This window comes from Nerophis lumbriciformis, linkage group LG27, assembly GCF_033978685.3.
Source record: "Nerophis lumbriciformis linkage group LG27, RoL_Nlum_v2.1, whole genome shotgun sequence".
In the NCBI taxonomy this organism is placed as follows: Eukaryota; Metazoa; Chordata; class Actinopteri; order Syngnathiformes; family Syngnathidae; genus Nerophis; species Nerophis lumbriciformis.
The window spans coordinates 25827076-25852500 of record NC_084574.2 but is presented as its reverse complement, the minus strand read 5'-3'; the positions used below and the strand labels follow the sequence as shown (position 1 = coordinate 25852500).

Genomic DNA, 25425 nt, shown 5'->3' with positions numbered 1-25425 from the left:
CATCAGTGAATAATATAAATCAAAATAAAACATTGTATTATTATGATTATATTGTTGTTATTACTGCATATCCCGGGGGTTAAACCATGCCCTGTCTTTAAAAACTAGTGACGCTTGCGTTACTAACTTAAATCAAGAGTCCTTGAATGCACCACAGTTATGCGCCATGAGATGCAAAAGTGAAACTTTAAACATAGCGTGTTCTTGTGCTGCCACCGACAGATTTATTATATTTTTATATTTCTTCTATCACCCTAGGTCGGGGGTCAGCAAACCGCGGCTCTAGAAATACATGCGGCTCTTGAGCGACACCCTGGTACTATACTATATATAACTATATCCGTCCCTATCTATTTATCTATGTGTATATATATATATATATATATATATATATATATATATATATATATATATATATATATATATATATATATATATATATATATATACATATATATATATTTATTTATATATATATATATAAATATATATATATATATATATATATATATATATATATATATATATATATATATATATATATATATATATATATATATATATATATATATAAGGGAACTTGACACACTTAAGAACAAATAGGCCACCCTAAGAGCGCTCTGGAGCACTCGTAGATTTTGTTCTTACCTACGAACAAAGCTAAGAAAACATTGGTGGATTGGTGGATGTCGTTGTGGCTTGTGCAGCCCTTTGAGACAGTCGTGATTTAGGGCTATATAAGTAAATATTGATTGATTGATTGAATACAAAAATCTCCTTAAAAACTTTGTAAGTGGGCCGTAGAACAAAATGTGTTCTTAAGAACGGTTGCGGAATGGGGCCCATTGAGATGAACATGAAATGTTTTACAACCTCAGCGTCTTCACTCCTAAAAAGGCTTTTACGCATTTAGAAAAATGTCAAAGTTATAAATGACGTCCCATCAAGTTTTTACTGAAATAAAGGAGAAGGCCAGCATGCGTGCCAGGGCTGCCAACAAGATTTATAAAGTGACTTAGAAAGCCACAAACTTCTCTCAAAGGTGATCCCTCACATCCACCCTATGACTCTGCAGCATCTATCTACTGCAGACCTGGGCAAAATAAGGCCCGGGGGCCACATGCGGCCCGTTAAGCTTTTCAATCTGGCCCCCCGGACAGTCCCAAATAATTATTTTCGATCTTTAAGATATAAACTGTCGCTGCCATTATGATGTGCAGTGATGTTTTCTAATGACCGTAAGTCTTGAACTATACAAAGTATTTCAATGGTTGGAATCTGCGCTTTTTCATGATGTGCTAGTTAATATGGTAATCTAATTAGTTACTATGGTAATGTAATTAGTTACTATGGTCATCTAAGTCACAGCAGCTCAGACGAGGCACCAAGCAGTGTGTGTGGGGAGCGTTTCCACAGAGTGTTTCTAGAGCCAGCCTGAAATGTGGGTGTCAGGGACAAACGCGGAAGGACATTGTTACGACAAAGTTCTAAAGCTTAGTGATGTATCAGATGTATCAGATTGTAGGTGTTTTTTGTTTTACACTTTGCGTTCATATTTCGCTGTGTTTGTTGCACTTCTGTTGCGTTTCGTTTGATTGCATAATATGTCAATCGAGAGGGTGTGTGACGTTCATATGTTGTCAATATTCAGTGTTTTATCCTTCATAGTTAATATTGTAAATCCCGCATTCTTTATTTTCATGTACATTCTGGGTGTCTCATTCAGTAAAAAAAATTTAAAATTCCACTGCGTTTTTTAAGGCGGTCTGTCACAACGTTTTTAGCATTCATACAGTATTGTGAGGTTGTGTATTAGTGTTCTTAAAGGCCTACTGAAATGCGATTTTCTTATTTAAACGGGGATAGCTGGTCCATTCTATGTGTCATACTTGATCATTTTGCGATATTGCCATATTTTTGCTGAAAGGATTTAGTAGAGAGCATCGACGATAAAGTTCGCAACTTTTGGTCGCTGATAAAAAAGCCTTGCCTGTACCGGAAGTAGCAGACGATATGCGCGTGACGTCACAGGTTGTGGAGCTCCTCACATCCGCACATTGTTTACAATCATGGCCACCAGCAGCGAGAGCGATTCGGACCGCTAAAGCGACGATTTCCCCATTAATTTGAGCGAGGATGAAAGATTCGTGGATGAGGAAAGTGAGAGTGAAGGACTAGAGGGCAGTGGGAGCGATTCAGATAGGGAAGAAGCTGTGAGAGGCGGGTGGGACCTGATATTCAGCTGGGAATGACTAAAACAGTAAATAAACACAAGACATATATATACTCTATTAGCCACAACACAACCAGGCTTATATTTAATATGCCACAAATTAATCCTGCATAATAAACACCTCCCCCCTTCCGTCCATATAACCCGCCAATACAACTCAAACACCTGCACAACACACTCAATCCCACAGCCCAAAGTACCGTTCACCTCCCCAAAGTTCATACAGCACATATATTTCCCCAAAGTCCCCAAAGTTACGTACGTGACATGCACATAGCGGCACGCACGTATGGGCAAGCGGTCAAATGTTTGGAAGCCGCAGCTGCATGCGTACTCACGGTACCGTGTCTACGTATCCAACTCAAAGTCCTCCTGGTAAGAGTCTCTGTTGTCCCAGTTCTCCACAGGCCAATGGAAAAGCTTGACTGTCATTTTCCGGGAATGTAAACAATGAAACACCGGCTATGTTTGTATTGCTGAAGTCGGTCGCAATACATCGCTTCCCACCTACAGCTTTCTTCTTTGCTGTCTCCATTGTTCATTGAACAAATTGAAAAAGATTCACCAACACAGATGTCCAGAATACTGTGGAATTTTGCGATGAAAACAGACGACTTAATAGCTGGCCACCATGCTGTCCCAAAATGTCCTCCACAATCCGTGACGTCACTCGCTGACGTCATCATACCGAGACGTTTTCAGCAGGATATTTCGCGCGAAATTTAAAATTGCACTTTAGTAAGCTAACCCGGCCATATTGGCATGTGTTGCAATGTTAAGATTTCATCATTGATATATAAACTATCAGACTGCATGGTCGGTAGTAGTGGGTTTCAGTAGGCCTTTAAAACTAGATATACCGGCCCCCAGACACTAATTTCTCTAAATTTGGCCCCCCGTGGCAAAATAATTGCCCAGGCCTGATCTACTGTACGGAAAATTGGTAAGGACTATCGTTTGAAAAATTAGGGTTGACTCCGATGGATGCACATTCTAAAAGTCCTTTGGGATGTGACTCGGACCTTTCTCGCTCTCTCTCTCCTTTTGCGCTCTCACAAAGAAGAGGACATGCATTAAGCTGTCCAAACACTCATGACAGCTTTCTTGGCTGTGACATTCTTTGTATTCCTTCCTTCCTCTTGATCGTGCATCATAACAAAACGTCTTATATGTTATCAGATAAGAAGGACTAGGGCAGAGCTGGGAAAATATTTTGACTCAGGGGCCACATTGAGAGAAAAAAATGTGTCTGGGGGGGCCAATGTGTATGTGTGTATAAATGATATATACACATTTATCTGTAAAAATCTGCTGTACAGTATGTGTGCTTGGGTCCCTTTTTTTCAGGAACACTAATACCAAAAGTCCGATAGTATTCTAAAAAATTTATGACAGACCACCTCAACAAAACGGAATGGAATTTTACAGTTTTTTACTGAATGGGACATCCAAAATGTACATTAAAATAAAGAAAGTGGGATTTACAATATTAACTATGAACAATAAAACACTGAATATTAACAACATATGAACGTCGCTCCTCTTTTACTTCTCAGACCAGCTCCTTGATAGACATATTTTACAATCAATCACAACACAACAAAAATGTAACAGCAAATATGAATGCAAAGGATAATTAACACCTACAATATGATATATTATCACTTTTATGCAGGAGCTTGTTGTAGAAATTTTGTACCGCATGTGTTTCGGACACATGCGTTTCGGGCTGGCTACTCTGAAAACAAACCCCGCCCACTCTGGTTTGTTCCTCCTCTGAGCTGCTGTGACATAGATTACCGTAATAACTGGTACAACACCCAAAAGCGCAGATTTCAACCACTGAAATACTTTCTATAGTTCAAGACTTACGGTCATTTAAAAACAGCACTGCACATCTTAATGCCGGCTACAGTTTTGTTATTAAGGGTCTTAAAAAATGATGTAGAACGTCCGACGGGCCGGATTGAAAATCTTAATGGGCCTCATGTGGTCCGCGGACCGTATTTTTCCCCGGTCTGGGCTCGGGGGACCTTTTTTTTTGTCAAAAAGCCCACATTTAGTTTACATGTACTTATAATAACAATATTGCTAATACTTGGTTAATATTCAGGTCACGAAACGTAAACAAGGTATTGTTGGCGCTTTATGGATGGTTATTAATCGGGTTTTATGGACGAAATAAATTCAATGACGTCATAGTTCTTATCGGCTCCATTGTAAGCAGACTTTTATTTACGTTTATTTACAATTTAGAGTGCATAAAAAAAGACGTGTTCTTGTCTCTCCTAAGGATTGGAAATTATTGGCCACATTCCAAAAAAAGTGCACTTCTCCTTTAAGTTGAACTGCTTTATTCAGTTGAACAATGTTGGTCATAATTTTTTTTTAAAGTGCATGATTTCGCAATATTTGCTCATTTCAAGCGAATGAAATTTACTTTGGAATCAAAGGAAACATGTCGAATTATATTCTTCAATAAGAATGTGGCAGGGCATACAGGTCATCACGGACTATAAAGCTGCCCCTTGTCCCTGTGACAACAGTATCAGCTTCCTAGATGACCTTAACAACTACTTTGCGAGGTTTGAGGCACTTAACACCACTCCGGCGAGAAAATCCATCCCTCGCCCTGATGAGCAGCCGCTCAACCTGGATATAGCGGATGTCCGGAAAACCCTGAGGAGAGTGAACCCCCGGAAAGCACTGGGACCTGATGACATTCCGGGCAAGGTGCTTAAGGGATGTGCAGACCAGCTGGCTAGGGTTCTCACAGATATCTTCAACATCTCACTGACCCAGGCTGTGGTACCAACATGTTTTAAGACGGCCACAATCATTCCAGTGCCAAAAAAGCACACAATCTCCTCCCTCAATGATTACCGCCCCGTTGCACTCACCCCCATCATAATGAAGTGCTTCGAGGGGCTGGTAAAGGAATATATTGTCTACAGACTTCCCCCCACATTTGACCCATACCAGTTTGCGTATCGCCCTAACCGCTCCACAGAGGATGCCAAATGCCTCAGACTGGAAGTCTCTCCAGAGAGTGGTGAGGACGGCGGAAAATATCATCAGGACTCCTCTTCCTCCTGTCCAGGAGATCGCAAAAAGCCGCTGCCTGACCAGTGCTCAGAAAATCTGCAAAGACTCCTCCCCAAAGACTGTTTTCACTGCTGGACTCTAGAAAGAGGTTCCGCAGCCTCCGAAGCAGAACCTCCAGATTCTGTAACAGCTTCTTCCCTCAGGCCGTAAGACTCTTGAACGCATCATAATTAAATTAAATTACCCCCTCAACTCCCCCCAAAAAGGATTAACTCGCTGCAATAAAAAAGGCAATATAACATATATCCATAAACGTGGACGCATGTGAAAAAGTGCAATATATTTATCTGTACAGTAATCTATTTATATTTATTTATTTCATATATATATTATATATATTATTTATATATATTTATTTATTTATATATGCACCTTATTGCTTTTTTATCCTGCACTACCATGAGCTTATGTAACGAAATTTCGTTCTTATCTGTGCTGTAAAGTTCACATTTGAATGACAATAAAAAGGAAGTCTAAGTCTAAGTCTAAGTCTAGTCTAAGAACATTACGCCTTTGTATTTACACATTCCCCATTGTCAAACACCCTCACTCTGTTTTCATGCCTCTTAGGAATCTCAACAGCCGTTGGCAGCATATGTTGTTTTCTGCAACTATTGATTGAGGTAAATAAAAGTGCAGAAGAAAGTGTTTCCATGTTTTGTGTTGCTCCACCAAGGCTCTTTAATAAGAGCAGGGGGACATGATGCTGCAGTAAAACACAAATGAGTGCACTTTTATTGGATCGTCCTTACAAAAGCTACATTTGTGATTTAAAGCAGACAGTATTGCATGGTTACAGTAACCAGGTGTGTAAATGCATCCCGTCTCTTACAATTTATCATTTAAAGATGTGACAGGTTTATGCATTGTTCTTTTCAGGGCAACCAATTTAGGTTTGATCACAAGGTAGCTGTAGGATTTGTTACCATAGGAGGGAGGGGAGGGGAGGTCTGCTGGGATTTCGGAACAACCGCTTTGCATTGGTGCTTGGAACAGGGGGGGGTTGGTCTGTCTCCATCCCCTCCAACAGCTTCTGTTGTGTCACTGTGGAGCTGCACACATCACATACTGGACTGCTCACACACACACCTCAAACTGCAGGTAACATCAGGACATTGGGTGCACACACACACACACACATATAGAGAAACAGACGCATGCTGAGACGTGGAAGTATAGAGAATGGCTGGCTGGGAGGCACAAACGGACCGGTGAAGATTATGCAAATGAGCTACTGTCACAGAAGTTTGAAGCGGTGCAGTTCTCATGGCGGGACCGACCACGCAGGAACCCGTAAAGGTGATGTGTCCCCACGCCTTCATATGTTTCTCGTGTGTAATTTGTGTGTAACATCCAAACTTCATCACATTGTAGTTTGCATGTATGAACTCTTTATGTTGAAATGTCAGGAAATGGCGTTCCTATATTCAGTTCCGTATTTGCAATGTAATATATTGGACAACTAACATTTTTCATTTCCATAATTGATTTCTTTGAGGTGAGTTTTAGATGAATCAGCACAAAAAAAAAAAACCTTTCCAAGAAGTAGTGTGCATATCTGCAAGTCAAGCATGATGTTTGCCTCAGGTCAGACTAATGAAGACTTCAGGGTCTCAGTGGATATAAGAGGAGAGAACAACACTGCCTTGTTAGCGAGATGGAGGACAGGGTGGATCAAACATTGTCCTGCAAGGCTTTTTTGAAGGATAACATTTGTTCTTTGTTGTTGCATTAACAAATTTCCTTTCTAAACAATGTTTATCATATCGTTAAAAGCCTCTGAAATGCGATTTTCTTATTTAAACGGGGATAGCAGGTCCATTCTATGTGTCATACTTGATCATTTCGCGATATTGCCATATTTTTGCTGAAAGGATTTAGTAGAGAACATCGACGATAAAGTTCGCAACTTTTGGTCGCTGATAAAAAAGCCTTGCCTGTACCGGAAGTAGCAGACGAGTAGCGTGACGTCACAGGTTGTGGAGCTCCTCACATTTGCACATTGTTTATAATCATGGCCACCAGCAGCGAGAGCGATTCGGACCGAGAAAGCGACGATTTCCCCATTAATTTGAGCGAGGATGAAAGATTCGTCGATGAAGAAAATGAGAGTGAAGGACTAGAGGGCAGGGGGAGCGATTCAGATAGGGAAGATGCTGTGAGAGGCGGGTGGGACCTGATATTCAGCTGGGAATGACAAAACAGTAAATAAACACAAGACATATATATACTCTATTAGCCACAACACAACCAGGCTTATATTTAATATGCCACAAATTAATCCCACATAACAAACACCTCCCCTCTCCCGTCCATATAACCCGCCAATACAACTCAAACACCTGCACAACACACTCAATCCCACAGCCCAAAGTACCGTTCACCTCCCCAAAGTTCATACAGCACATATATTTCCCCAAAGTCCCCAAAGTTACGTACGTGACATGCACATAGCGGCATGCACGTACGGGCAAGAAATCAAATGTTTGGAAGCCGCAGCTGCATGCGTACTCACGGTACCGCGTCTGCGCATCCAACTCAAAGTCCTCCTGGTAAGAGTCTCTGTTGTCCCAGTTCTCCACAGGCCAATGGTAAAGCTTGACTGTCATCTTCCGGGAATGTAAACAATGAAACACCAGCTGTGTTATCTGGCACAACAGTCAAGGGGTGCATTCTACGGCGAGGGTGCGTTATCCGGCACAACACCTGCCGCAATACACCGCTTCCCACCTACAGCTTTCTTCTTTGCTGTCTCCATTGTTCATTGAACAAATTGCAAAAGATTCACCAACACAGATGTCCAGAATACCGTGGAATTTTGCGATGAAAACAGACGACTTAATAGCTGGCCACCATGCTGTCCCAAAATGTCCTCTACAATCCGTGACGTCAAGCACAGGCGTCATCATACCGAGACGTTTTCAGCAGGATATTTCGCGCAAAATTTAAAATTGCACTTTAGTAAGCTAACCCGGCCGTATTGGCATGTGTTGCAATGTTAAGATTTCATCATTGATATATAAACTATCAGACTGCATGGTCGGTAGTGGTGGGTTTCAGTAGGCCTTTAAATCAATACAAATCCAACAGTTTCAGTTCAAATGGTCACTGAAATAGCTTAAAATTGACAAAAGTAATATCTAAAGATGTCCCGATCATAGGATCGGATCGCAGGCCAATATGTGCCTTTTTTTAATTGATCGGCTGATGAGCTGCCGAGCCCTTCCGATCTTTACCTCAGCTGTGTCCCAGTTACTCACAGAAAGATTCCTTCAAAATGGATGCTCGCTCATGGAGACACAATTAGATTTCCATGTTGCGTGTTACACATGATGTGTATTTCTGGTCTTGTCATCCTTGTCCGGACACAAGGGTGGATGGATCAAAAGAGACGTCGGAGAACCAAAAGTTGCTTTATTACAAGCGAGCGTCATTATACAGGACTGCAGTTCCTGGAGGAGGTCAGCTCAAAAATTAAGGACTCCTAACTCGGAGGAGCCGAACTACCTTCTTATATTCCTTCTTTCTCTGTCTGGGTGTGTGTTCATTCGGGAGAGTACAGCCTGACCTTGTAAGGAGATGTTCATGTGTGAGTGACCGGAAAACAACCTCTATATGTTGTAACTTAGAAGTTGACGTGAAGATAGACATGGAGTCTCTCCTCCAGGATAGAGCTATCACTTTTGCATTCCGAAGTCTGACTTTATTGCCTGTTCTTGTGAGAGAGTTAACCCAGTCCTTTTGCAAATGTCCAACTAGGGCTCTTTAATTTATTATGGACTCAACCATTATTTACTTAAACCTGGTGGTTCGCTTTCTCCAAGTGGAATATAAACATTCACCATATGTTAAACATAATATGAATCAAATAATTAACTTCACACACATGCAGGAGTTGTATGACTTCTAGGAGGGTGCGTGTCTTGCCAGGAAACAGGCTCAAATCTGAATGTGTCGTCTATCAACAGTGCAACACCGCTTCTAAGATACTAATTCTCACCACAAAAAAGTATTTTTTTTTTCAATTATTATTATCACTGGAGGACTAGAGAAACATGAATTGCTAAGCATGCTACACACAAAGGACGACACAAGAAGCTAACTTCTAATGCTTTAATGTAAAGTAGGAGTGATCGATCCAGATGTCGATACTATCGATACCTAGTACAGTATCAGTATATAATTGAAGTGATTAGATCGATTTTTTTTCTTGTTGTTATTATTACAAAATCTTTTTTTTTTATATATAGTTTACAAAGTCAGGGAGTAAGTCTCTGAACAGAGGATGGATTTGAGGGCAAAACCCTAATGATTTAAATGGGAGCCCATTGTTTAGTTATTGTGCACTAGTCACTTTATTTTGTAAAAAGGATAAACTTTATAAAAATGTGTCAATGTGTTTACTTTAGTTGCTTGCTGTAAAACATTTGCAGTTCAATAATCTTTAGTCAATGTGTCAAATTGGGACTTGAGATCGGATCAGATCAGAGGTGAAAAATGTTGATTGGGACATCCCTAGTAATGACAAAAAATAAAAACTAGAATTTGTCAGAATGCATATTGACAAGCCTTTTGCTAATTTGCATTTGCTCTAAACAAAGCATACAGGGAAAAAGAGCAGGGACTGTTCTAAGACTGCTATGCTGCATCCTACCCATGGACTTTGCGATTGTGTACAATAAATTCACAAAACTACCAAGTTGTTCTAGAGACAAATGGGTTGTTCAGTGTCAGAATGCTTGGTCTCAGTCGCATGTCATAAGTCCTTCAACGGGTCAATGACCCAACACACAGACCAACCCCAGAAACATGAAGCCTGGTGAAGACTGAAAGAGCTTCAGCAGTCTGCTAATGAGGATTTGGCCAAAATACCTGTCGACAGTTCCAAGAGTCTTGTTAAGAGTCACTGGAGTCGCAGTGTTTTGACTCCATAGTACACTACCATCATTGTTGTCCAGGCCAGTTCTCTTGAACCAAAATTCAAAAGCCATATCTGCTTTAAATGTGTCATGTGTGTGTACCTTAAAGGGGACCGATGAGGAATGTTGCATTTTCTGATTCATAAATGTTGTTACAATGTTGGGTACTCGAATGACAAAGCATCAAAAATTAAGGTTCATTCATTCACTTTAGCTTGCACACAGTTTTAAAGCCTCTGCCTGCGGGATTCTGCAGTCAGGCTACGTTGTGATGTCACAGTGGGGTGGCCGTACTTATTTGGACATTGAGTAAAGCTATCAGCCAGAGTGTGACAACTGAGTTTGAGGACACATAATATAAGGTTGGATAAATTCATTTTAATTCAGTCTTGGCATGTGCACAATAACACCGACGTGCAACATATAGTGACATAAATGCTGCTAAAAGCATCTTTTTGTATGCAACTCCATATCAATCATTTATTTTCAACTGTGTCTAGAAAAAAATTGTGGGGATGTTCTTCTTCAAAATATATATAAACAGTGTACATTTTCAAAAGATACTGTCAGGTTCAAACACTGATGATATCTATTAAACAGAGACAGAATTCAATTTGGCTCAGTGAGGAGAGACGCCTGGACACTGTACCCTTGCACAGTGTCTCAACACGCTCTGGCGAAAGATTGTACGCCACCTCTTTTATTTGGACTTTCCCTGATTACATGGCAACGGCTGTTTCTAAGGGACGTGGGTCGTAAACAGCCATCGCCTTTGGTTGCAGAACAGTTCAAAAGAAAAGGTCGTAAACAGTTCACAGAAAAGGTCGTAAAACAGTTCAAAGAAGCGGTGCCTGGAGGGGAGTCTGGTCCTGCTTCCTCTTCGCTTTTGTAGTTCTTGGGTCAAGACAATATATTTCTGTTGATTACAATACATGAAAAAAACAGAACATCTTCATGTTGCTTCCAATCCTACACAGTGGAGTTTTACAAGGCTTCTGCTTGGTAGGATTAAAGACAGCTTTTGTCCTCTCGCCAGGAACTCAATGTAACACAAAGTATTGTGATAACTTAGATACAATTATTCTAACAGATACATTGTGATACTTTTGTAGAAGGTTGGGTGTGGTTTCATTTGCAATCTGGAAACGCCTCCAGAAATTAACATCTTACAGACATACGCCAAAAGTAGGTTATAAATGTGACTGAGTAGTGAGGTGAATTATACCATGTAGCTATTTCTTATATGATTGTTAACTAGCATATGTTTGTATTTGGTCACACAATCCTTTAGAGGATTAATCTATTAAGGTCAAAGGTCCATCACAAACGCTCCAGAGAGTGGTGGCTCTCGCCCCCAGGAAATTAGGATCCTACAGAAGTGTAGATTTGGAGTTTAGGAGGAAGAGTAAAGACATTAGCTTGGTATTTTATTTATTTTTTTAAATGTTTATTTTTTTTGGTCATAAAGAAATACAATCATGTGTGCTTACGGACTGTATCCCTGCAGACTGTATTGATCTATATTGATATATAATGTATATATTGTGTTTTTATGTTGATTTATTTATTTATTTTATTTCTTGTGCGGCCCGGTACCAATCGGTCCACGGACCGGTACACTGATCTAGACCACGAGAAACAGTGTTACATGTAGATTAAAATCATCACATTTCACTTATTCCTGTGTGTTTTTCCTTCTGTGATGTTTAATACTAACATTTTTTACCAGGTGTGTGTGAGGCAATAGTATGTACCACTGAACTACCAGTGCTGTGATAGAGTTCTTATGTCTTGTTGCCAGCTCACAAAACCAACAACGTCACATAGGACAGAAAAAAAATGTTAAAAAGACAAATCTAGGCTTGATACACCAGTCTATCTATATTGCAAGCCCAATATAGACTTGTGCACACAAATATCTCCAATAATATTACAAGACATTGGCCCGCTCCAACCTGGGCCAGAGGTGATAAAATCCCATTCATTTGGGACGTTATGTTGCGTTATATACAACAAAATTATTATTCTGAGCCTTACATTAATCATATAATTTTCTCTGTTTCTGTTGCCATATTATTGTACAGAGGCAGTGAGAGTTGTTTATTGATCACAAACCGTCCTTCCTCAGTTCAATCGATTGAGGAAATTAACATTAATGGCGTCATTAGTTCCCTTTTTTCCCCAAGGCCCTAAAATAAATTGCCATTCTGTTTTCTGTCGACGCCATTTCCTTACTGATTATTAGGCATTGGGTAACACTTTAGTATGGGGAACTTCCATCCATCCATCCATTTTCTACATATTACCCTTAATTAGTTGCTTATTAACATGCAAATTAGTAACATATTGGCTCTTAATTAGTCATTATTAAGTACTTATTAATGCCTTATTCTGCATGGCCTTATTATACAACCAGTAAGCCATTAACTAAGAGTCTTCCCTCAATAACCTCAGAATTAAAGCTGCAAGCAGCGATGGACGGGACCGACTTTGACGGCACATAAAATCCAAACCGGAGCAGTAATTAAAACTCTTTCGTCAACTTTTAATCAGAAGGGTTTAATCTCTCTCCTGTGCTAGTTTGAAAACGACACGACAAACGCACTCAGAGGAGATAATGTTTGAAAAAAGGCGACCGGTTTTTCCAAAACTTTTGTTTTGAAGGGGGAATTGCAAACTTCCTGTTGCTGGGGGTTGTCAATATATGAAATGTAGGTCTAAGTAAGACCTACATGGAGGGTTGTTTCATGTCTCTAAGACATTCCTAGTGGAAGTTACAGGCAGTTGTGTCTGAGTTTTCTTCCTAGGAGCAGCTGTGTCTGTGTTTTCTTCCTAGGGGGCGCTAGAGCGCAATTTTTAGTTTTGGGGTTGTTGTTTTTTTATTAGATCGCAATTTTTGACCGTCCTGGTGTGTGTGTCCAGTTTGGTGAGTTTTGAAGCATGTTAAGGGGGTCAAATTACAGCTCAAAGAGGCAAAAGTGACTGTTTTTAGTAAACTTTTGTTCTGAAGGGGGAATGCCAACTTCCTGTTGATTTTTGCTGAAGGATGTTAATGAATGAAATCTAGGTCTAAATCAGACCTACATAGAGGTTATTGTTTCATGTCTCTACAACATTCCTACGGGAAGTTACAAGCAGTTTTGTCTGTGGTTTTTCCTAGGGGGCGCTAGAGCGCAATTTTGAGTTTTGGGTTTTTTGGGGGGTTTTTTATTAGATGGCAATTTTTGCTAGTCCTGATGAGTGTGTCAAATATGGTGAGTTTTGAAGCATGTTAAGGGTGTCAAATTACAGCTCAAAGAGGCGGCCGGTATAATAATAATAAAACCTTACAATTTCAATAGGGTCCTCTGTCCCAAAAGGAACATTGCGGTCCCTAATTATTGCTTATTAGTAATCCTACTGCGATGAGGTGGCGACTTGTCCACGGTGTACCCCGCCTTCCGCCCGATTGTAGCTGACATAGGCTCCAGTGCCCCCCGCGACCCCAAAGGGAATAAGCGGTAGAAAATGGATGGATGGATGGATAGTAACCCTAACCCTAACATGTTCCCCAAGTGTCCAACTAACTCTAAATTAGGTCTTTGTTACTTAGAATATGTTACTTAGAATATGTTCCCCATACTAAAGTGTTACCAGGCATTGTTTCTAATTTAGGTTGTGTGTTTGTGTGTCTCTGACCTGTCAGACACAGCAGAAGTGCATCGCCATCTTTGCCCTGTTATGCTGCTTTGCTGTGCTGTTGGTGCTGATCTTCTCCTCCGTGGACATCTGGGGGGATGGCGAGGATGGAATCACAGAGGAGAACTGCCGCACTGACTGTCGGTGAGATGCTCCGCACAAGAGAACCGTGAAAACATAAGAAGTTTGTTTCCAGTCCCACTTAGGATCAGGTATTTGTTCCATTCCAGCATTGTCCTCATGGAGACAATCCCAGCAGATCTCAATCAACGCATGGTTAGCAGACCCCACCTGCTACTCTCTGATGGCTTTAACACCCTGCTGGACTTAGCAAAGCACTCGGTCCAGGTGGTGTCACCGGTCTGGAACTTGAGTCCCTGGGACCTAGAAACTATGCCAAGAACAGCCAGACAGGTACAAGTCGAGTCTGAATGCATGACTAAAGGCCTTTTTCTCCCATGTGCTGAAGTCTGTCACTGCGTGCCTTCTTCCAACGCTTGGATGTGTTTCCTGTCAAATCGGTCTGTCAGATATTCCCTCATCGACATAGGTACTTTTGTTGTTACATGCCTCTGAGGCTGCAATAAGTCCAGCACGCCTGGAAGGTGAAACATAATATTGCACTTAAGGAGAACTGCACTTTTTTTTTATCGTTCACAATTATTATGAAAGACATGCATGAGTCGGATGGATTTTTTGTAACTGCATAAACATTAATTCTGCACAATTCGATCACAAGTCTGTTTACAACAGAGTCTATGAAAGCCGTTCGATTCTGCCTATGGAGCCCCTAAAAAAACATCCAAACACCTCCATTGGGGTTTTATATACATGATGTAAGTATGTATGTAATGTAGTAACAGGCACATTTATAACAATAATTAATATTTACATATTTTAATCATTTTAAGCATATGTTCATTTTTAAAAAGGCATCACGACAATTGCTTTTTTTTCATCACTGATTATTACTCACTGCAGACTTTGAGAGCCAACAAGCATAATACAACATCACTTACTGTGCAAGGTCTGCTCTCATTAAGTTAAAGTTAAAGTTAGAGTTAAAGTTATAGTACCAGATGTTGTCATACACACACTAGGTGTGGTAAAAATGTGTCCTCTGCATTTGACCCATCCCCTTGTTCACCCCCTGGGAGGTGAGGGGAGCAGTGAGCAGCAGTGCTGGCCATGCTCGGGAATCATTGTGGTGATTTAACCCCCAATTCCAACCCTTGATGCTGAGTGCCAAGCAGGGAGGTAACGGGTCCCATTTTTATAGTCTTTGGTATGACTCGGCCGGGGTTTGAACTCACGACCTACCGATCTCAGGGCGGACACTCTAACCACAAGGCCACTGAGCAGGATTAAGATGTTCATATATTGGCATTTAAATGAAGAATGACCATAATCCTCACGAAGAAACGGGGTGGAGTTGGGGGGGAACCATGCGTCTTTTCGTGTCGTTCTCGCCATTGCCAAGTTCTAAATGGCTGTCAAAGTGTACCAACTTCTCGGAATACGTCCTCAGACTTCTTCAGAGATAATTGATTTATGATCCACAATAAACTACCAGGGAGTGAGTATGCGAGGAAACACCTCACCAGTCGCTCATGTCATTATTGTACGCATGTGATCACAGCGCCGCAATAAATAGTTTGTTTGCGTTAGCGCTTTTAATAACAATATCACCAAAACTTGGTTAATGTTAGTTAGTTAGTTAGTTAATATAGCCAACAAACACATTAAAACATCACTTACCGTACGAGGTCCACTGTCATTAGGATGCCGACTGCTAGGATGTTCATATATTCTCATTTAGATGAAAATTGTCTTATAATCTTCGCAAAAAAACGGGTTGGGGGGTAGTGGTAAGGGTGTGGCTGTCATAGTGTCCCAAATTGTCGAAATACCTACTCAGACGTCTTCTGTCCAGGTGAGATGCATGATTTATGATCGACAATAAACTTACAGGGAGCAAGGAAGCGAGGAAGCAGCAGACCACTCAATGATGTTAACATACCAACATAGGCTTGTGATCACGGCACCGCTGTAAATAGTTTGTCTGCGTTAGTGCTTATAATAACAATATCACTTGGTTAATATTCAAGTCACAAAATGTAAATGGAGTATTGTTGGTAGTTTTTGAATGGTTATTTATTGGATTTTATGGGCGAAATAGTGGCGCTCCCATTGGCTCCGCTGTAAGCAGACTTTTATTTATGTTTGTTGAATATTTAGAATGCATCAAAAAAATCCATCCGTCGTCATATCTTTCATAATGATTGTGAATGATAGGCAAAATTCCCAAAAATTCCAGTTCCCCTGTAAAGTTTGGATGCAGTGTACACCACATGTAATACAATGATAAAAGGGACTTCCTGAAAACTATCAACTCTATGCTGATCGCTTCAATTGAGACGCCGCTATAAATAGTTTGTCTTTGTTAACGCTTATAATGGTCAGTATTCAAGTCACGGAATGTAAATGAAGTATTGTGCTCAGATTTCTTTTTTTGCGCCCAATAGGCTAGGGCAGTGGTTCTCAACCTTTTTTCAGTGATGTACCCCGTGTGAACATTTTTTTATTTCAAGTACCCCCTAATCAGAGCAAAGCATTTTTGGTTGAAAAAAAGAGATAAAGAAGTAAAATACAGCACTATGTCATCGGTTTCTGATTTATTAAATTGTATAACAGTGCAAAATGTTGCTCATTTGTAGTGGTCTTTCTTGAACTATTTGGAAAAAAAGATATACAAATACCTAAAAACATGTTGAAAAATAAACAAGTGATTCAATTATAATTATACAATGGGCCATGCGGGCCCTAATAAAGATTTCTACACATAGAAGTAATCGTCAACTTAAGGTGCCCTCTTTGGGGATTATAATAGAGATCCATCTGGATTCATGAACTTAATTCTAAACATTTCTTCACAAAAAAAAGAAATCTTCAACATCAATATTTATGGAAAATGTCCACAAAAAAGCTAGCTGTCAACACTGAATATTGCATTGTTGCATTTCTTTTCACAGTTCTTTTTGACAGACATTTTAGTGAGGGTCAAACCATCATGGCATGGGGGAATCTCTGGGTATATGGTAATGAATGGAATAGCCTACTTGATTTGATGTTCAGTTTATGAACTTACATTCCTATTTTGTTGAAGTATTATTCAACAAATATATTTATAAAGGATTTTTGAATTGTTGCTATTTTTAGAATATTTAAAAAAAATCTCACGTACCCCTTGGCATACCTTCAAGTACCCCCAGGGGTATGCGTACCCCCATTTGAGAACCACTGGGCTAGGGCACCACTCGCTCACTGACTTCATCAAAGTTACTCATTATTGATGATTTGATTTAGTTACAATCACGGCAGCAGCACCGGGGATAGTGCATGTGCCTCACAATAAGAAGGTCCTGGATTCGAGCCCCTGGCTCGGGATCTTTCTGTGTGGCGTTTGCATGTTCTCCCTGTGACTGCGTGGGTTCCCTCCAGGTACTCCGTCCCTAGTGTGTGAATGTGAATGTTGTCTGTCTATCTGTGTTGGTCCTGCAATGAGGCGGCGACTTGTCCAGGGTGTATCCGCTGGAATGTAGCTGGGATAGGCCCCAGCCTCGCGACCCCGAGAGGGACATGCGGTAGAAAATGGATGGAGCGAACATGAGCGACAATGCCAGATGACGCTATCAAATTTCAATGCACTGTTTGGTCCTGATGGATTTGTTTGTTTGTGCCGCAAAGACAACACAGCGATTGTCGCTTTCTGAGGTAATATCAATCATCAATCAATCAATCAAAGTGTATTTACATAGCCCTAAATCACGAGTGTCTCAAAGGGCTGCACAAGCCACAACGACAGATCCCACATCAGGGCAAGAAAAAACTCAACCCAATGGGATCCAATGACAAACCTTGAAGGGGACCGCAGATGTGGGGAGCCCCCCCGCCCCTGGGCGACCGGTGCAATGGATGTCGAGTGGATCTAGTTAATAGTGTGAGAGTCCAGTCCATAGTGGATCTAGTTAATAGTGTGAGAGTCTAGTCCATAGTGGATCTAGTTAATAGTGTGAGAGTCCAGTCCATAGTGGATCTAGTTAATAGTGTGAGAGTCCCGTCCATAGTGGATCTAACATAATAGTGAGAGTCCAGTCCATAGTGGATATAACATAATAGTGAGAGTCCAGTCCATAGTGGATCTAGTTAATAGTGTGAGAGTCCAGTCCATAGTGGATCTAGTTAATAGTGTGAGAGTCCAGTCCATAGTGGATCTAGTTAATAGTGTGAGAGTCCAGTCCATAGTGGATCTAGTTAATAGTGTGAGAGTCCAGTCCATAGTGGGGCCAGCAGGGGATCATCTTGAGTGGAGACAAGTCAGCAGCGCAGAGACGTCCCCAACTGATGCACAGATGAGTGGTCCACCCCGGGTCCCGACTTTGAACAGCTAGCGCTTGATCTGTGGTCACCTAATAACCTCTCCACGCAGGAGAGGGGGGCAGAGCAGAAAAGACACGGCAGATCAACTGGTCTAAAAGAGGGGTCTATTTAAAGGCTAGCCTATACAAATGAGTTTTAAGATGCTTCTACGGAATATTCTACAGGGAGGTGTGGAAGATAAGATGCTTTTGCGAAAAATTAGATTTTACCTCCTGGCAGAGAATGGTGTAAAACACCCATCCATCCATCCATCCATTTTCTACCGCTTGTCCCTCTATCTGTGTTGGCCCTGCGATGAGGTGGCGACTTGTCCAGGGTGTACCCCGCCCACCGCCCGAATGCAGTTGATGTAAACCAATGGTTCTCAAACTTTTTAACCAAGTTCTACCATAATGATCAACATTAAACTACAGCAGCGTAGTACACCTAAGTATTCATTAAAAACAAAGCTGATGTTATATTTAACAAGTGTATTTTTGGCCACAGTTTGAACAGTAACACTGTGTTTGAATGTGGGAAAATAAAACACTGTACTTTACTGTAATGAAGTGATTCTTTGGCGTACCACTAGATGGAGCCCGCGTACCACTACCACAGTGGTGTAAACTTCTTAGTAGTACTCACAGCTCAAAATCATCAGAATGGCTTTTATCTGTTTTTTTTTTGCGCCGGAACTCTTCATATGTCAACCTGCCTTTCCCGATGGGTCCACAAGAGAAAACTTTAATTATTTTCCAGTAAAGATTATGTGTCACCTCTTAATGAGTTTAGACCTTTCAATACGTTATTTGTCAAACATTAAGTGTGTGCAATGTACAAACACTCCACTGCAGAACATTGCTTCCTTTCCACAGGGTCAACTTTTATTTCAGAGATTGCTCAGCCTGAAATCTCGTGGGGTGAAACTAAAGATCGCCAGCAGCCTGAGCAACTCTGCAGAACAGACGAATTTGGCAGCGCATGGTAAGTGAAACTAATATTCATTCAAACTTACCTACTCTAGAAAGAGGTTCCGCAGCCTCCGAAGCAGAACCTCCAGGTTCTGTAACAGCTTCTTCCCTCAGGCCGTAAGACTCTTGAACGCATCATAATAATCCCCTCAATTCACCCCAAAAATGGATTTACTCGCTGGAATAAAAAAGACAATATAACATACATCCATAAACGTGGACGCATGTGAAAAAGTGCAATATATTTATCTGAACAGTAATCTATTTATTTATTTATATATATTATATATATTTATTTATTTTATTTATATATTATATATTTTTATTTATTTATTTATATATGCACCTTATTGCTTTTTTATCCTGCACTACCATGAGCTTATGTAACGAAATTCCGTTCTTATGTATGCTGTAAAGTTCAAATTTGAATGACAAAAAAAAGGAAGTCGAAGTCGAAGTCTAACTTGTCACTTTCACACTCCCCTATCTCTCGCCGCACAGATGCGGAGGTCCATTTAGTCAACATGACAGCTTTCACAAGAGGGGGACTCCATTCCTCGTTCTGGATCGTGGATCGAACTCACTTTTACATCGGGAGTGCTGACATGGACTGGAGGTCATTCTCCAAGGTAAACATCAATATTTTTGAATGGGTTTTGCAACAAGGTAAACCATTCTAATTAGTGTCGATTGTGGCGTCTCAGAGTGAATGGAACTGACAAGCACAAATGCAATTGGAGGGTACAGCATCTGACCAATTGGCACTTATTTAAGTTGCGGTTGTTTTGCAGCACAGTACATGACTTGTGTGTGTTCCCCACAAAGTCAAACTCAAAGAGTGTCTGCTGTGTAGTTAAAAGGACCCCATCTTGCATGTGTACTTGTACTTGTTCAACGTCAGGGTGGTCCAACTCAATCTCACAGGGGGCCAAAAAGGATTAAATGACACCTCCCACCCCAAATACGAAATGTTTTCGGTACTTTTGTGTGTGTTCAAATGTGTTAGAACATTTTAATAGTTTAGGAAAAAATATATACTTAAAGGGGTAATAATTAACTTTTTTTCTACATTTAAAACACTGATAGAAAAGCGCTATATACAAAACCCAAAACCAGTGAAGTTGTCAGGTTGTGTAATTCGTAAATAAAAACAGAATACAATGATTTGCAAATCCTTTTCAACTTATATTCAATTGAATACACTGCAAAGACAATATATTTAAAGTTTGAAATGAGAAACTTGATTTTTTTTTTTGCAAATAATTATTAACTTAGAATTTAATGGCAGCAACACATTGCAAAAAAGTTGGCACAGGGGCAATTTTACCACTGTGTTACATGGCCTTTCCTTTTAACAACACTCAGTAAACGTTTGGAAACTGAGGAGACCAATTTTTGAAGCTTTTCACCTGGAATTCTTCCCCATTCTTGTTTGATGTACAGCTTAAGTTGTTCAACAGTCTTCGTTGTGGTATTTTAGGCTTCATAATGCGCCACACATTTTCAATGGGAGACAGGACTGGACTACAGGCAGGCCAGTCGAATACCCGCACTTTTTTACTATTAAGCCACGCTGTTGTAACACGTGGCTTGGCATTGTCTTGCTGAAATAAGCAGGGGCGTCCATGATAACGTTGCTTGGATGGCAACATATGTTGCTCCAAAACCTGTATGTATCTTTCAGCATTAATGGTGCCTTCACAGATGTGTAAGTTACCCATGCCTTGGCCACTAATACACCCCCATACCATCACAGATGCTGGCTTTTGAACTTTGGGCCTAGAACAATCCGGATGGTTCTTTCCCTCTTTGTTCCGGAGGACACGACGTCCACAGTTTCCAAAAACAATTTGAAATGTGGACCACAGCACACGTTTCCACTTTGCATCAGTCCATCTTAGATGAACTCGGGCCCAGCGAAGCCGGCGGCATTTCTGGGTGTTGTTGATAAATGGCTTTCGCTTTGCATAGTAGAGTTTTAACTTGCACTTACAGATGTAGCGACAAACTGTAGTTACCGACTGGGGTTTTCTGAAGTGTTCTTGAGCCCATGTGGTGACATCCTTTACACACTGATGTCACTTTTTGATGCAGTAATGCCTGAGAGATCGAAATTCCGTAATATCATCGCTTACGTGCAGTGATTTCTCCAGATTCTCTGAACCTTTTGATGATATTACAGACCTTAGATGGTGAAATCCCTAAATTCCTTGCAATAGCTCGTTGACAAATGTTGTTCTTGGACTTTTCGACAATTTGTTCACGCATTTGTTCACAAAGTGGTGACCCTCGTCCCATCCTTGTTTGTGAATGACTGAGTATTTCATGGAAGCTGCTTTTATACCCAATCATAGCACCCACCTGTTCCCAATTAGCCTGTTCACCTGCGGGATGTTCCAAATAAGTGTTTGATGAGCATTACTCAACTTTTTCAGTCGTTTTTGCCACTTGTGCCAGCTTTTTTTAAACATGTTGCAGGCATCAAATTCCAAATGAGCTAATATTTGCAAAAAACAAAAAAGTTTTCCAGTTCGAACATTAAATATCTTGTCTTTGCAGTCTATTCAATCGATTATAGGTTGAAAAGGATTTGCAAATTATTGTATTCTGTTTTTATTTACGATTTACACAACGTGCCAACTTCACTGATTTGGGGTTTGTAAATCTAATCTATTATTATTATTACTTCCCTATGGTCTAAATAACATGTAATTGTGGCTCTTTGGTCAAAATGTTGCAAAGAGGATGTTTTAGAGACCATCATCAAGCCTCTTTCTGACCACCTCTTCAGCATGCGGCATTTTGTGGGCGGTCTTATTTACGTCACTAATGTTATAGATTTTAGTGCTTCCATATGGAGTCTACAAACAGTTATTCAGATTCAGACTCAGAAGTACATTATTAATCCCAGAGGGGAAATAAATTTGAAGTACACGCTACTTTGTCTTAAAAATCACAACAGCAGACGATGCATGTGCATGTATGAGACAGTCTGCCCCACAACAAGAAGATAGCGAAAAAGGAGCTTATTCACTACAATGACGGACTCACGCAAAGATCTTTGGGTAAAACTTTACCATATCTGGAGTCACACTTGGGAAAAACATCACCAATTGTGTAAATTCCAAAAGGCTTGTATGGAGGAAGTATAAAGGAAGGCAAGAATGTTTCATAAATATGTCCGCTATGCCTCCATGGTTTGAATTAAAATTTGCTTAACAGGTCCCCTTTAAGACTGAGCTGTGCTGTCCATACGTTATCTTATTTTTTTACACTTCTGAGTCTCATTTGCAAGTACTGTACTGTACTGTACTGTATCATGTAGTGGACAAGATGTTAGACTACGGTGTGTTGCTTTAGCTAGGCAGTAGTCTTTGTTATTAAGTTGAATGTTCCAGTCTTTTCTTTTGTTGAGTGCTACAAAGTGTCACGGTTTGGCTTGGGTTTTGTTGATCTGGACCCCAGGATGCAGGGACAGCAGGTGAAGTGCAAATATAATGTATTTATTGACCTAAATAAATAAATAGTGCCCAAGGGAAGAGCACAGAAGCATAGGGAACGCTAAGACCGCTTAGGTACAAAGCAAAGCAAAAATGATCCTGCTCAGTTCATAGGATAGGGCTGTGTGAGAAGCAGCCTGATTGGCAACCGGGGACACATGTGTGCTGTGTACCAATCAAGGACAGGTGAGGGAGCCAGGGCTGAGACTAAAGTGGTGGCAAATGGAGGAAAACAGGAAATAGAAGCCAAAATAAGAGCGCTGGACAGGCAATAAATCAAAATACAAGAAACTAATAATAAATGTTGTGAAAGATTAGGACGGAATGTATTTAAACTGTATTTAATACATGCCAACTATTTGATTGTAAAGTGCATCTTAGTGCATCTTAAACTACTTCCTTAACGTAAATGACCGCCATAACCACAACACCAGGGGGAGCTCCACTAACCACGTTAAACCCAGATTCCGATCAATGTGGAATGCACTCCCAACAGGTGTAAAAGAAAGGGCATCTCTATCCTCCTTCAAAACCGCACTAAAGAACACCTCGAGGCAACTTCAACCCTAAACTAACACCCTCCCTTCCTCATCATACTTCTTCGGATTGTAAATAATCAAATGTAAACAATCAAATGTAGTCACTTTTTCTTATAATTTCTGATCTCTCTCTCTGTGTCCAATACTTGCTGTACATATGTACCAAGTCAGACCTACACTGTTCCAATGTCCATTTCTCTGATGATGCAAATGTTGATGACTGAAGTGTTGATACCAACCAAACTTAACCCCCCCCCTCCATATCCCACACCACGGATTGTAAATAATGTAAATAATTCAATTTATATACTGTGATGATTATCTTGTGTGATGACTGTATTATGAAAATAGTATATATCTGTATCATGAATCAATTTAAGTGGACCCCGACTTAAACAAGTTGAAACACTTATTCGGGTGTTACCATTTAGTGGTCAATTGTACGGAATATGTACTTCACTGTGCAATCTACTAATAAAAGTTTCAATCAATCAATCAATCAGTTGTTTTGATTTCCAAAATAGGAGGTGAAATCGCCATGTACAATTGCTAATGCCAATCAGTAGCATGTCTAAGGAAAATCCAATATACATTAGCAACAAACTATCTTATTTTAAAAAGTGGAGCCTCACTGTGTTCATTCCTGCTCGAAGAGTTCTATTTTCCGAGTTTCAGAGACCCTAAATGCATTAGGACTGGTGAGCACAGGGCAAACCGAGGGGGAGATACTAAGAGAGGGAGACGCTTTGTGTGCTAGCTCGTTTTCGGCTCATTTTCATAAAGTGATTGTTGAACGAAGCAGCGTTTAATGCTGAACATTCTCCAATATTCATAACATATATCCAATATCCATTTATTCTTTTCTGGGGTGAGTAAAAAGAAAAGTTGAGGCCAAGGGGAAAAAAAACTCATAGTCATGGCACACATAAACGTGTGGAAGAGGGAAACATCAAAGAAAACAAAGGACATTTAAGACATAGAGCAGAGCTGATGCAACCAGCTGCCACTCCAGCAGTGCCATTTCTACATACAGCTACAAAAGTAAAACAACAACAACAAAATTAATAACCAATAATATATATTGCGCACACACGATTGCACCATGCATAAACAAGCAACCAAACAAAAACATAATTTCAACACCCATATACACTGTGGTGGCCTCTGCGGTGTTCCACGCCATCATCTGCTGGGGTGAGTAGAGCATGGCCAGAGACAGGAGCAGACCCAACAAAGCAACCAAGAGAGGCGACTCCACCCTCGGCCGCCCACCGCGAGGATGCGTCCAAGGAGACCGAGGTGTCCGATACCTGCTCATTCAGCCAAGACACTGTGAAGATCTGCAGCCCTGTCTCTTCATCCGCATCTCCTCCAGTCCCTCCAAACGGACTCTGGTGTGGCAGAGACCCAGCAGCTGGTCTCCATGGCCAAAAGGCTCCCGGGTTGGCAGATCCAGAAGTTCACAAAAAAGCACCGCAGAAATCACGAAAGTGCCACCCCTTGTCGCACAGTCCCAAAGGGTCCGAACCAAAAGGCTAAAATAAACACAGGGAAACATCAGGAACACAAAAGGATGATATAAGAGCACAGAGCTCTTGCCACCAGCAGCCACTACGGCAGCGCCATTTTGAGAAAAATTAAACATTTTAAAAATCCAATATCATTTTAAAGGCCTACTGAAATGCGATTTTCTTATTTAAACGGGGATAGCAGGTCCATTCTATGTGTCATACTTGATCATTTCGCGATATTGCCATATTTTTGCTGAAAGGATTTAGTAGAGAACATCGACGATAAAGTTTGCAACTTTTGGTCGCTGATAAAAAAGCCTTGCCTGTACCGGAAGTAGCAGACGAGTAGCGTGACGTCACAGGTTGTAGAGCTCCTCACATCTGCACATTGTTTACAATCATGGCCACCAGCAGCGAGAGCGATTCGGACCGAGAAAGCGACCATTTCCCCATTCATTTGAGCGAGGATGAAAGATTCGTGGATGAGGAAAGTGAGAGTGAAGGACTAGAGGGCAGTGGGAGCGATTCAGATAGGGAAGATGCTGTGAGA

At 40.7% G+C, this 25425-nt stretch overlaps 1 protein-coding gene across 2 annotated transcripts in view; it reads left to right on the top strand.

The window, feature by feature from the left end:
* Window positions 1-25425, top strand: part of pld5 (phospholipase D family member 5) — a 57753-nt gene that overhangs the window by 19287 nt on the left and 13041 nt on the right. The window contains exons 1-5 of one of the 2 annotated variants that reach the window (XM_061988280.1): window positions 6454-6637; window positions 13943-14079; window positions 14166-14349; window positions 19230-19338; window positions 19827-19954. In XM_061988280.1, coding sequence (XP_061844264.1) covers window positions 6605-6637; window positions 13943-14079; window positions 14166-14349; window positions 19230-19338; window positions 19827-19954 — 591 coding nt within the window. In that variant the 5' untranslated portion in view covers window positions 6454-6604. Of the gene's footprint in view, window positions 1-6453; window positions 6638-13942; window positions 14080-14165; window positions 14350-19229; window positions 19339-19826; window positions 19955-25425 lie in introns of those variants that run through there. The other variant, XM_061988279.1, reaches the window with a different exon arrangement.